Source organism: Diadema antillarum, unplaced genomic scaffold (genome assembly GCF_040938485.1).
Source record: "Diadema antillarum isolate AM-2024a unplaced genomic scaffold, OU_Dant_1.0 seq00000234_RagTag, whole genome shotgun sequence".
NCBI classification, from domain to species: domain Eukaryota; kingdom Metazoa; phylum Echinodermata; class Echinoidea; order Diadematoida; family Diadematidae; genus Diadema; species Diadema antillarum.
Genome location: NW_027271283.1, coordinates 392631 through 406044, shown reverse-complemented (window position 1 = coordinate 406044; position 13414 = coordinate 392631). Strand labels below are relative to the sequence as shown.

The 13414-nt window shown below is 36.7% G+C and overlaps 1 protein-coding gene across 1 annotated transcript in view; it reads right to left on the bottom strand.

Annotated features, from left to right (window-relative positions):
* Window positions 1-12991, bottom strand: part of LOC139729346 (regulator of G-protein signaling 11-like) — a 55529-nt gene extending 42538 nt beyond the window's left edge. Inside the window, exons 1-4 of the mRNA XM_071640274.1 lie at window positions 12974-12991; window positions 8900-8996; window positions 6350-6562; window positions 2843-2907 (exon numbers count right to left, since the gene is read on the bottom strand). Of these exons, the coding sequence (XP_071496375.1) occupies window positions 2843-2907; window positions 6350-6562; window positions 8900-8996; window positions 12974-12991 (393 nt within the window). The remainder of the gene's footprint in view (window positions 1-2842; window positions 2908-6349; window positions 6563-8899; window positions 8997-12973) is intronic.
* Between the last annotated feature and the right edge of the window lie 423 nt (window positions 12992-13414).

The following is a 13414-nucleotide window of genomic DNA, read 5'->3' as shown; positions in this document are numbered from 1 at the left end:
CAAATTCAGTTGAAAATAACAAGTAAAGCAAAGAATATGGGATATTGGTGGCAACTATATGATTTCAAACTTAGAAGGCACATAAATATGTGCCATTAAGCTCCAGTACATTCATAAGTCTGAATCAATTTATCATGATAAATAATAAATCTAGCATTCTATAGTAAAAGAAACAAGAGAAATAGAAGAACAGGAACTGTGCTTCATTTTTCTTTAATACTTTTTGTTCTATAAAAATCTGTGAAGTGGCAACCTGTCATGCTTTGCATTCATTGTAATTATTCCTTTCTCTTATCCTGATGTGATTTGCTTAGTTTAACAAAAAATGAGAAAACAAATGTAATGGATGAAGCTCTTATAAAAATATGTATGAAGGGAACATGCTTGTCCACAAAGTTTGAATTTGTAAATTACATTTCATTTGCAAAGGTTTCCTCTTGTCTCCTTAATTCTTAAAAATTTCATTCCTTTATTATTTCAGATTTTATTTTGTAAGAGACATCAAGTGACATTCAATTTGATAAACTTTATCGTTCTTGATTTCACATCTGTAGTGAAATTGTTTATGCATGAGCAAACAGGTGGTTAGTGGCATTCACAAGGACATACTATGGTTCCTGGTGTCATTTCCCTCTCCAGCACATGCGTAGAATTCAGCAGTTTGTTATATAATATGCTGTATAGCTTATACCTTCTGAATATGACAGGGGGCTTTTTTTTTTTTTGATGAAGCAGCCACTGTCTGCTCTCATTTTTCTAGTGATTGGTGATTATGATACAAACAAAATTGAGCAAACAGGTGGTTAGTGGCATTCAAACATTATGTATTAATAAATACATAAGAAAGTTGAAAAAAAATTAATATTATGAAAATCAGATATAGAACCAGTCTGCCATGACAGATGATATGACATCAGGTAAATTTTGAAGGAAAGGAGAAAATAATTAATATTAATGTTTCCATGCATTCCATATTTTTTGCAGGGGAGTAGAATTTACATTTCCAAACTTTTCCGGATGTAAGTAAAGAAGGCATACAAGAAGAACAAAAATGATTTCATTCGCCCTTCAGCATGTTAACCTATCATAAAGAATGATATAAATCTTGAGCAGCCTCTCACGGTAAACTGTCTTCCATTTGATTGTGAATGACCATTTCACCTTCCTATTGTGATTGCACAAAATCTAGGGCAGCATTGTGGCTCTTGTGAGGAAAAAAGTAGACTAATTGACAAGCAGAAAATCAGCTAAAAGAAGATGATTTTTTTAGTCAATTCTGCCTCACTTATACTACTCCTCCTCTCCCCCCCCCCAAAAAAAAAAAAAAAACTGAAGAGAGCTGGACATTATAGAAACATATTCAGATTGATTCATTATTCAATCAATGTTGTTTGGTGAATTTATTTTTTTTACCCTCACTGACTACACACAACTTGTACAGAATTTATGGCTGCCCCTAATACATGTGGTGCATTGTGAATACTACCAGTTTTGATATCATAATGTGTTCAAATTATAAATGTTCAATCATACTAATGGTCTTGGCAAATTGTTTGCATCTTTTGTGTGTGTGTGTGTGTGTGCACTAAATGACGTCTGCTCTGATTAAAGCACTTTGACGTTTTCTCCATACATGCACAGCCATTTCAGATTAATATTTTTCTCATAAAGTACACTGATAACACCTCACCAAGATGAAACTGCTATTCAAATTCAAAAGAAAAGTCCAGCCCAAATAGATTTTGATGATGATAATAAAGAAACAACAACAACAGCAGAATGCACTTTATGGAAATAAGACAAACAGTGTGAAACTTTGGAATGTATTTTCTTTTTTTAAATAGCAATAATACTCCATCAAATATAACATGCAAGTCAGGTGAGGTGATGATGTTTCATTATTTTTAAAGGCAGAATAAACATCTTTCATTGAGCATTTTTTGGTCCATGAATTTAGAATTGATCTATAAATTGACAACAAAAAATCTTTATCAATTTAGTTCTGACATTAGTGCAAATTTAATGATCTCAGCTAGTTCAATTTATTGTTTTTTAATATGAGATATACTTGGATTTTGCTATGCAAATATAGTGCGACTTCAATCATTTTAGCAGCAAAATTTCACCAGCATTTGATGGGTTAAATCCTTTAATCATTTCTCATTTCCCTTCTGCAACAGTTCATCCCCTAATAACATTATCAATTGCTCAGATATCAAAGCACTGTAGTATGCTGAAAACATCTAAGTTATCACATAAACACAGTCTGGCCTATGACAGTCCACTGCAGCTATCATACAGGAAAACTACAATGGAAAAGTGGCCTTCGTTACCAATAACACCCTAAGGTAAACAATATCAATAACGACTTCAGTGTACAGAATTATCCTTTAGGACTCGACGCACATGATTGTTTATGGTGCAAATTGCAGGTAAAATATAACATGCAAGGGGGAGGGGAGGGATTGGATTGTTTTGTTTTGTTTTGTTTTGTTTTGTATTGCATTGTTTGGTTCTGCTCTGTTCTGTTCTGTTTTGTTTTGTATGGGGTATTTTTGAGGGATGTGTATGTCCCAGAACTGCAAGGTTTTTAGTTCATAACTTTAACTTTCTGAGGAACATCACCTAACAATGTCATTGACGAAGCATACAAACATGCTACCAGGGGTATATGATGAATATAATGCATCCAATACATTTTCTTGTCTGTGTAATAAAGACAGCAATCCTGGGGATTGATGTGTATTGATTCAGAAGAACAATGACCTTTAATGGTGCTGGGTGTCAGCTTTGTTTTGTTTCTTTTCCATGAGAACCGAAGCACTCAAGGTTATGTACTCACGTTTTCATATTCCTCCAAACCAAACTGTTGCTTGTTCCTCATTGTACGCTTGGCAAGGTACAGAGCTGCCGAGAGAGAAGAAGAAGATATGGAAAAGGAATGAAATAGAACAGGGTTAATCATCAGAGACTATACTGAGTAAAGATGATGGTTACATAATCACTTTAGTAATAATGATCAAGGTAGATGCAGAGGGGTGAATCAATTTGATCAGGGAATATTCTATCACATACAGTTGAACCTCTCGTATCCGGACAAGTCGGGACCGGGGCTCATCCGGATAAGGGATTTGGCTGGATACGGGAGACTCAATGCTTTATACATGTACATATACATACACATGTACTGATGTAGCCCATTGTAGTACCACATGTAGTAATGTGTATACTGCAACCTTTTCATTGTTACACTCAGTAACAGACCCTAAAATAGAGGTTCGTGTTTGCAAGAATGAAATCATTTTCTTTTATAAATTCTTGGGATGATTTACCTAAATAATTATTAAGAAATGTATCAAGTATATGTAATTCATGTGTGTTTGTGTAGGAGTTCTCAAGGAGTTGGGAATCCCTCTTTCCTCCCGTAATTTAAAAAAAAAAGATCACGGCGAGATTGCGTCCGTATAATAGAGAGATCCGGATAAAGGGAGGCCGGATAAGAGAGGTTCAACTGTACTTGTGTTGGAGATGATGACACAGATGATGGTGATGTTGTTGGAGGCAATGATGGGGGGAATAATTTGGTCAAGGATGGCACTGGTGTTCGTGCTGGTGATTTTATGACGGAGATGTTGGCCTTGATGATGTTGGTGATGATATAAGAGTTTGTAATGGTTGGGGTATTACGATGGATATATGATAGGCATAATGAAAATGCTACAGATGACACTGGTAGTAGGAATAATAATACCAATGATAAGGTTCATTTATAATGCATATCAATGCCATTGATTGCGTGTCTATGTGCTTTAAGGATGACAAATATAAAGACAACTTTATGCTATCAAATGCAAAATGCAATCAAAGTCATTTAAAACGTTTTGAAATAGATACATTTCCAGTACTATCTTAAACTTTGGAGTAAGTTGTTTCTGAGTTCTTAAAGTAAGATGGAATAGAATTCAAAGTAAAGGGGCAACATCAGATAATTAAAGATCGCTCACCATAAAACTTGGTCTGAGTTTAATAAGACATTGGAAAATATCTTTCTAAGCAGATCTGAAATTATAGAAGGGCACAAACTTCATCACAGATTCACTGAAACATTCTGAAGCCATTGGAGACCTTGGTAAGTCAGTAATAGTGGTATAATAGAAATGCTGATTGTGGGGGAAACCACAGTTATGATACACTGAAAACCATGAAGCAAAAGAGGTGTCTTTATGTATTTGTCACATCATCAGATCGTAACAGTGTAATTATCATAATTAAACAAGTTTCACCTCATCAGAATGTAAATGAAATCATAAAACCTATGATTAATGTCACTCCTTAGAACTAAATTACGGAATCATGGCATAGCCGACACTTATTATTCTTTCTTTCATCTCTGACATCAATGACATTAAGAATGTGTAACAATTAATGGACTCATAAACAGTTTTTATAGCAATTTCAACAATTACTGAGAAAATACCACCTGTAAATTCCAACATTTTGTGGTTGCCATAACTGGCTTCTTTTCTAACAGCTAGGGACTAGTCAGACTTTGGAGTCTGCTGTGTGATAGAAAATGTGCAGCTGCTGGCATTTTTGTGAATTATCAACCTTTCCTTGGAAATGTGACAGCAATAAAACACATCCATCATGTGTCATTTGCACTGACAGCAATATCAAGAGAGACAGACAGACATACGGACAAACAGACAGACAGACAGATGGAGAGCAAGAGAGAGGGAGAGAGGGAGTGAGAGAGGGAGGGGGAAAGGTGGAAGAGTATGCCTGTGTATTAAAAGGGAAATATCAAGAGAGTGAGATTTTAATTCATTAAAAACGGGGGACCTTTGGACTTTGCCAGGCCTTGCCAGTTGTCAACGGCAACCCTATGCGTGGTATCTATAGAAGGCTTGGTTCCTTTACAGTCACACTGGTCAGCATTCTCATGACATGGTCTCTTTCACGAGTCTCAAAACGGTAGTACTCTCGGTAATGAAATTGCCTCCGCTCGTATATAGACGGTATATACCACTGCTTGGATGTGCTTTGGTTTCCATGGCAACCACATGCTCAGGGCATGCAGCCCAAACATCATCAGCAAGGCAGAAAATTGGTGGGATTTGCATGCTCTAAAGACATTCTTTAGAAAAATGCAATGCCATGTCCCTGGCAGGTACTACATTATGCATGATTGTGATCATGACTGGTGGTTGAGCTCTTGGCAACTTTAGCGGCTGTTTACTATGAAATATTTGTGACCAAATACAGGAAATGATCTGCAAGGGCATTTCAGAGTTAAAGGTATTTTCCCTTTTTAAGTCTACCAGGCAAACAATCTGTAGGTAAAGCATAATTTCCATAATATACTCTGATGAATCTTTCCATTTTTGCACTAAAATGAATGCATATGAATAGAAATGTGTGAATGAATGCTTGTTTAACGTGATTTCATTTAGGGAACAACAAAAATGGAAAATATTAGCCAAAAAGGTACACTAAAAGTATTGCAACCTGAGAACACATCCGATCATGGTTGCTACGTAATGTTCAATAAGTGATTTCAAGTCAGATCAAACAGTATCCATTGATCTGCAGGTTGTTTGGAAATGGTACTGCTTGGGCATGATCTTGCAATCATCATGTAACGTTGTGCCTTAAAGTTGGGTACTCCACTCTCTATCGTATACCTTTGATCTCAAAATACTAAAAAACAACTCATTATTCTGGCAAATCATGTCAAAAAGATAATTTTCTTGGTAGACCCTTTGGATATACTGCATGAAAATTCCATGGTGGAAGATGAATTTTGAGCCCTTTTGAGAGCTAAGTTTTACCTTTAATGATATAACATTAGATATTAATGAACTGCAGGACAGCATGGAGTACACTTCAAGGCATTTACAAGCTTTCTATATGAAGGTACCAACATCAAAATTCATTATTATTTCAACATTTCTCAAGAATTATTTGCAATTTGTTCATTATGATAAATTATATATATGCACTTAACATTTTGATAAATATATGTGTTACTATAGCAACACTTATACACAAATGATTTTACAGCTTCACTTTACTATCACCTGGATCAAAACTCAGAGCAGTATGCATTGTTTTTTCTGTGAAATGTGCTTTGTCAGGTTCAATAGGGATTTTCAATTTTGAGCATCATCGCTAAAAGCATACGATATTCCATGATCTTTCCAGAGAACTTTTTTCTCTTCCATGTTGATTTTTCCTGGAATAGATAGCAGTCCTTCCAAATAGGTTCATTAAAAAAAAATCTAAATCCAATATGTAAACGTTTGCATCGACTACATCTTGCAGGACATAGACTAACTATCATTCTTACCATAGTCTGTGTTGTCATGCGGTCGATCCTGCGATGTCCAGAAATACGGACTTTGGAACCGGTATAGCGTGTTATCTTCTTTGATTGAGAAACATTTGGTTGGCTCTACAGGGTAGATGTAACCGTACTGGGCGAGTAAGGTCGCAAGATGTGTGGCTTCAGTAGTGCTATGGACATCAAGGGATTTTGTAATCCAGTCTATTAAATCAATACCTGTAAGTAAAGAATGAAGAAATAAAACAGAAGAATGGATGAGATGCAGTTGTCTGTATCCATACAAGTCCTGATTTTCATTTTTTTTTTCACAACAAAGTTTGAATTGTTCGAAATTATTGTACAACAATCACAACCAAAATTTTGATAAGGCCATTCTAACAACAAAAAATATGGACATATGACAATTCATTGCAAGTAGCCATTCAATTAGGTATCATCTAGGCTCTTGAAAGCTGCAGTTCTAGATACACAACTATATATTACTGGCATACCAAATGTCTCATGACGCAAATCTCTCGTTTGAAGAGGCTACACCCCAGTAAATAATGCCAGTGCATATCTTGGCAATCAATGACTTAAAGTCAAAGATATAAAACACCTGTTTCTTGACCCTGGCCTAATCTAAGCATCAGTCATCGCCACAGCGCCACAGGAGGGGGGGGGGGCACCGCGAGAGGAGGAGATTGTTTTGGTTTTGGCATGGGCCATGTAGCTCCATGGTGCGTGTGTGTGTGTACGTGTGTGTGTGTGAGTGTAGACATTCAGCGTATGCAGACAGAGCATGCCTGTACTGTAGTGACCGGAACTATTGTCATTCCATTTTGCTCTCCCCTTCTCCCTCCCCCATCTCTCCCCCCTCTCCCTCCCTCTCTCCCCCTCACTCCCCCCCCCCCCCCCCTCTCTCTCTCTCCCTCTCTCTCTCTTTCTCAATGATCCAGTCAGCAGGCTGATTGTAACCAGGGAGGTACACCTCCCCATTGTAACTCACTGCCAAATAGCACATTGTCAGCACCGGCAAACTGGCAATGCTCTCCTTCTTATTCCTGTATTTTCGTTATTTACGGGTCGATTTTTTTCGTTCGAAATGTAAAATGGATGACCATAGAATTTCTCAATAGAATATAAAATTGAAAACTTTAGAAAGGATAGAGAAAATTGAGTTCACTTTGAATGGTCTGCCACAGGCAGATATCCTTATCATGCTCTTACGTAATACGACAGCTGCTTTCTCAATGATCCAGTCAGCAGGCTGATTGTAACCAGGGAGGTAGTCTCACCTCCCTGTTGTAACTCACTGCCAAATAGCACATTGTCAGCACCGGCAAACTAGCAATGCTCTCCTTCTTATTCCTGTATTTTCGTTATTTACGGGTCAATTTTTTTCGTTCGAAATGTAAAATGGATGACCATAGAATTTCTCAATAGAATATAAAATTGAAAACTTTAGAAAGGATAGAGAAAATTGAGTTCACTTTGAATGGTCTGCCACAGGCAGATATCCTTATCATGCTCTTACGTAATACGACAGCTGCCGGAGTCATCAAACCCTGGCTTGGCCTCCAGGTTTGTCACGCCTGAGCAGAAAGTTTATTTGCAATGGACAAGTCCTTCGACTCCCAACTCCCAAACGACAAATATACGCACCCCACTTTGGGTATGCCCCAGTTGGGGACTCGCCTCAAACGAGGGATTGACGGCATGTTATACTGTAAAAGTAGAAATTTTGGCATATTTCACACAACATGAAACTAGTACAAAAACAATTCAAACACATATTTCTTTTTTTTTTTTTTGCTTACCATCAGATTATTTTATAAGTTGATTCTGCAGAATTAAAAACACGCAAACTTCATTTTACAAGGCCGATCAAAACAAAAAATTACTTCCACTTTTACAGTCTGTAAAAGTAAAATTACAACTAGCCTCCATTCTTGGCATAATGATATGCTATCTCACTCTCGTGAAACTTTTGGTTGTCTTCATGGGTTTCAATCTGTAACTGTGATCATACTGGGCTAATAAGGTTGCAAGATGTGTGGCTTTAATGTATGTTGTACTCATACGTGTATTTATAACTATTTATATGTGAATGTGAAATGCCTCATTCTGAGATGCAAACTGACCCTTGTTTAGCCTTGGGCTGCTCAGTGTTTTTGGAATATACATACCAATACATAATAATTAAAAAAGAATACCTGCTCAGAAAAATCAGTCAATTTTCTCTCTGCAAGATTTCTTGAGTGCATTTTTAAACAGAATCAACAGTTTTCATATGAAGAGTTTGTTCGCAAAACCCGATAAGTCCATATTTGCCAAATGGAGATATTTGCGATTGAAGGTCAAGAAAAATAAAGAGAATAATAAGAAAATTTCTGCTTCTTTTGACCATAACTTCAAAAATGTACCTTTATATGTAGTGACCAACATATCATTTAAAAGGTATTATTTTGTACTTTATGACAGAGACCGTCCTTCAAAATCTTAAAAAATGGACTTATCGCTTTTTGCGAACAAACCCTTCATATGGTGGCATAGAAACAGACAAGTACTTACCAGAAAAGGCACATGGCACGGAGGATAAAAAGACCTTTTGCGATCGAGTCGGGATCCCACTCTCAGCATGCTGCATGTTGCGTATCACATTTTCAATCTATTTGTGAAAACAGGGATGAGAGGAGAGTTTGGAAGTAACATCTTGAACAGCTAGAACATTTACAAGCACATTACACCCACATTATAACCAACACAGTTATATTGAAATTCCGGTTTGAAGGAAGTTAAAATTCAGGCCGCAACATAATCGGCTCAATGTTTTTTATTGTTTATTTGTTCGGTTATAACGAAATTTTGATATAACAAAATAAAACTTCCAGTCCCGAGAACTTCGTTGTAATGGGAATCCACAGTATGAAATCAAAAGGCTTTTCAGAAGATAAACTAGAAATGTCGCTATGGCGACTGATGCCTCCGCCATAATGCATGATTCTCCCAATAGGTGTATAGTATAATGTCTTCACAATGTGTGATGACAGTTTCATATAACTGGCAAAATATTGAAATGACAGGTTTGTCAGAAATATCTTGAATATTCACTTTCCTTGAACTATGTTTGCTATAATTGTCTATCAAAGAATGCAGGTTCATGTATTTTGGGGAATTGAGGATTTTTACTTGACTTCTGACTGACCCTTTTATAAGTTTATGCATTAATTGAGTGTAAATTTTCAAGGTATGAAGAAAGAGTGTAATTACGTGTAGATTCTTTTTTGCATTTAAACCTGGCCTTGACCCTTAACCTTTGACCTTTGACCTTCTGGCACGAAATTTCCAAGAGAATCTCCATTAGGTAACACAAAAATATTAAGTTTTAAAATTAATAATGCAAGCATTGCATATACTAGTATATGAGGGAAATAGTTAAATATTGACGAGTTGACCTTGACCTTTGACCCATGACTATTGACCCATGACCCCTAAATTCCCTAGATAATCCCTGCCAATCAGTACATGCGTATATACCAAGTTCCATGAAGATACATTGAACCATTTGTGAGAAAAGTGAAATTGTAACATTTTCACCTAACCTTTGACCTTATGACATAAAACTCTCTCTGGAGAATCTTTATGAAGTAGTACATGTCTACACTAAGTTTCAAGAAAATACTTTCAGGCATTGCATGGCTATGGGGGAAATAGCAACATTTTTAGCATTTGACCTTGACCTTTTGACCTTTGACCTCTTGCCAATGTCACTAAAATCTACTCAACTAATTGCCCCATCTTACATCATCCTTGGACCAACTTTGGTGAAAGCTGCTTCATCCAGTTTTGAGTTATCACGTAAACAGATAAATTCTAGGATTTGACCTTGATCTTTGACCTTTGACCTCTGTTCGATTTCACTCAAAAATTTATCAAGTAATTGTCCCATCATACAGCATCCTTGGACAAAGTTTGGGGAAATTTGTTTCATCCAGTCATGAGTTATCGCGTAAACAGATACAATTTCATGATTTGACCTTGACCTTTGACCTTTGGCCAATTTCACCCAAAATCTAATCAAGTAATTGCCCTATCATACTTTGTACTTGGACCAAATTTGGTAAAATTCCAGTCAATATTACTCAAGTTATCGCGTTAATGAATGTGGATGTACGTACGGACGTACGGACGGACGGACGGACAACCCGAAAACATAATGCCTCCGGCACCACTTCGTGGCGGGGGCATTATGATTTTGTAATTGTGATTGTGTTTTAAAAGATGGACTTTTCTGATGCTCCACTGTAACAAAGAGAGTTCTTTCAGACAACAGGAAAAAATTCTCTCTTGTAATCATCTCTTGTAATCATCTTTAATGAATCGTTGGTTGTAATCTTGATTTGAGTTTTGGGGTTATACAAGATTCTATCCTGACCTGTCAATCAAACTTTCAAAGCGAATGCTAGCTAGTGCAGCCAACAAAGAGTGCATTGCATTTTGTGAGGTCTGTGAGTGGATGTAAATGTATGGTTGAGCTAAGCTCTGCATCCTAAATCACTTTTTGGAGGTTAAAGGTCCTGTTTACTGGTACCTTTGGAAGCAGTGATTTATAAAGTGTTCAAGATATCACTTTTGATGCATATCTGAAGGTCTGTTGCATCACAAAACATCCCACCACATAAGATTTTCTCAATGAAGCCTAAAATATAAGGAGATATCACTATTTTTCTCATTAAACCATAACTGTAGATGGCTTATTCTGGAAAATTTTTCATAATAACTATTGTTTACATTTTGCATATTTAACAATACTTAACATCAATTATACTGGTTCAAATTTTTACATTGGCTGTTTCTATCCTTAATTGACATTTTAGAACTATTTTGAAGCACTAATGCTGTTTTTTGTTTCATCTGCAAATGGTAAATTATGCCTTTAACCACTTGACTGCTGCAGGCTATTATGCACACTGAACCCCTGGGTGCTGATGCATAATAATGCACGTGTATCTCATATCATGCCTTCCAAAAGGAAAAAAAAAAAGTTTAGCCAAGATTATATTGCTAAAAATATGAAATAGTGAGGCATCATCCTCTCCTGATACCTCCACAGATCCTTCACTGAGGGCAGCTTCACCTCTATCATCAAAAGTTCAGTTCATCAAAACCCTTCTTCCCACTGTAGGTCGCCATTTTGAATTGAGACTCTATAGAAACTGTCACCTTGGAGACCAATCAAAACCCTCTCAAATCACAGCTAAATCACTGATTTTGAGGGGCACCTGTTGCCCATACATTCAATTTTGTTATTCAGGTGCTGTTTGATCTGTAGGGGTAGGGGCAGCACAGCGCTGAGGCTTCAAATTACACAACATCATGAAGACGTAATATTACATGGTCAGCACACAATGGAATGTTGCCAAGGACATAATATTACGTGGTCCGCAGCCAAATGGTTAAGCCTTTCAGACAGGGAGTGCACACCATGAATTGAGCAAATCAAGATCTGAAAACACCTCCGGACCTCTACTTGCTAACCAAGATTCTTGAATCAAGATTACAACAATTTGCTTTCAGATGCAAGAAATGCCTCAATTACAATCTTGATTCTTCTTATAGACAGGGTTCGATACTAACGGTGGCCCGGTGGCCCGGGGCCACCAAAAATGAAAGTCGGGCCACCAAATTTCAAAAAAGGGCAAATTTGGTGGCCCGCCTCGGGCCACCAAATTTTTTGAAAAGTATGTCAATAAATTCGTAACTCTTTGCGCCGGAAATTAGCAGTTAAATTTGTTTAAAGGATGGATGAAAAAGACTGAATGAGTGCCTGAGAGTGAGTGTTGCAAATTTGTTGAAGTTTATTTATGAGTAGATATGTCCAACTTCTAATTCTTACTATCATAAAACTTAAATATTTGACACATTAAAAAAAAAGACTTTTAATGTTTTTTACTGTTTTTCGGGACACCAAATTTTTCTCTCGGGCCACCAAAAATTTGAAATTTAGGATTTTGGTGGCCCCATCGGGCCACCAAACAAAAAAGTTAGTGTCGAGCCATGTTATAGAGATTATAATCATGATTACAAGAGGGATGTTTCTACTGTCTGAAAGGGGGCAGGAAAATTTTGAAGATTAGATTATTGCCATTGCAGCTATCAAGGTGTTAACATGCTGCCAGATATCATTTGAATTTCAAAGGAAGTTGCTTGCATACATATGCATACTGAAATGTAAAGATGTACACGCATGTACACGCATAAGTATGAATGTTCATACGGATTTATCTGTGAATTTTATGTATGTGTGTGTACATGCACAGTTGTCACACACATACACACACAAATGCAGCTTATACAATTATTCATTAAGTCTATGCCATGTGCACTGTACACATACCTTCTAACCTACATTTTCATTCTAAAAGATTATGGATTATTCAATCTACTGAAGATATAAACTTTTTTTCTTGTTATGCATGCCACAAATCATGTAACGAACAATTAAACATGACTACTGTAGTTGGATGTAAAAGCATTTGGAGAGCACAGGCGTATGCCAAGCAGGTCATTGCAATCTATACACACACAAATAAGGCTAAAAATCATTTCCCAATGATAAAGAATTCCTTCTAGTAGTCTACATACCTCATCAGCTTCCTGCATGCTGCACCTCTAATGTGCGCACAGTGTGTGTATCTGCACTTCCAATACGCACAGCTTGAATTCTTGTATTCATTGCTATGTTACGTAAATAAATCCTTTTTAAAAAATTAATCCTGGATCCAGCTGGTGATACGGATCAATTAATGCCAAAATTAGATCAGCTGTGTCATTCTTATGTCATTATCAACTTTTCATGTACATAAATTTCATCCAAATCCTTTAACACCTCTCTGAGTTATGTTGGAAACAGACTGAAAAAACACACAAATGCTGCCAAAAATATAAACTCCTTGGGCAAGGTGAATATGACAGTTCTTTAACTCTCCAGCTCATTGTTGTATGGATTTGTAAAATATTCTGCACCAAGTCATGAACTGGCAAATGTATGATAAAATCAAGGGACTTTGACATGGCTGGCGGAGC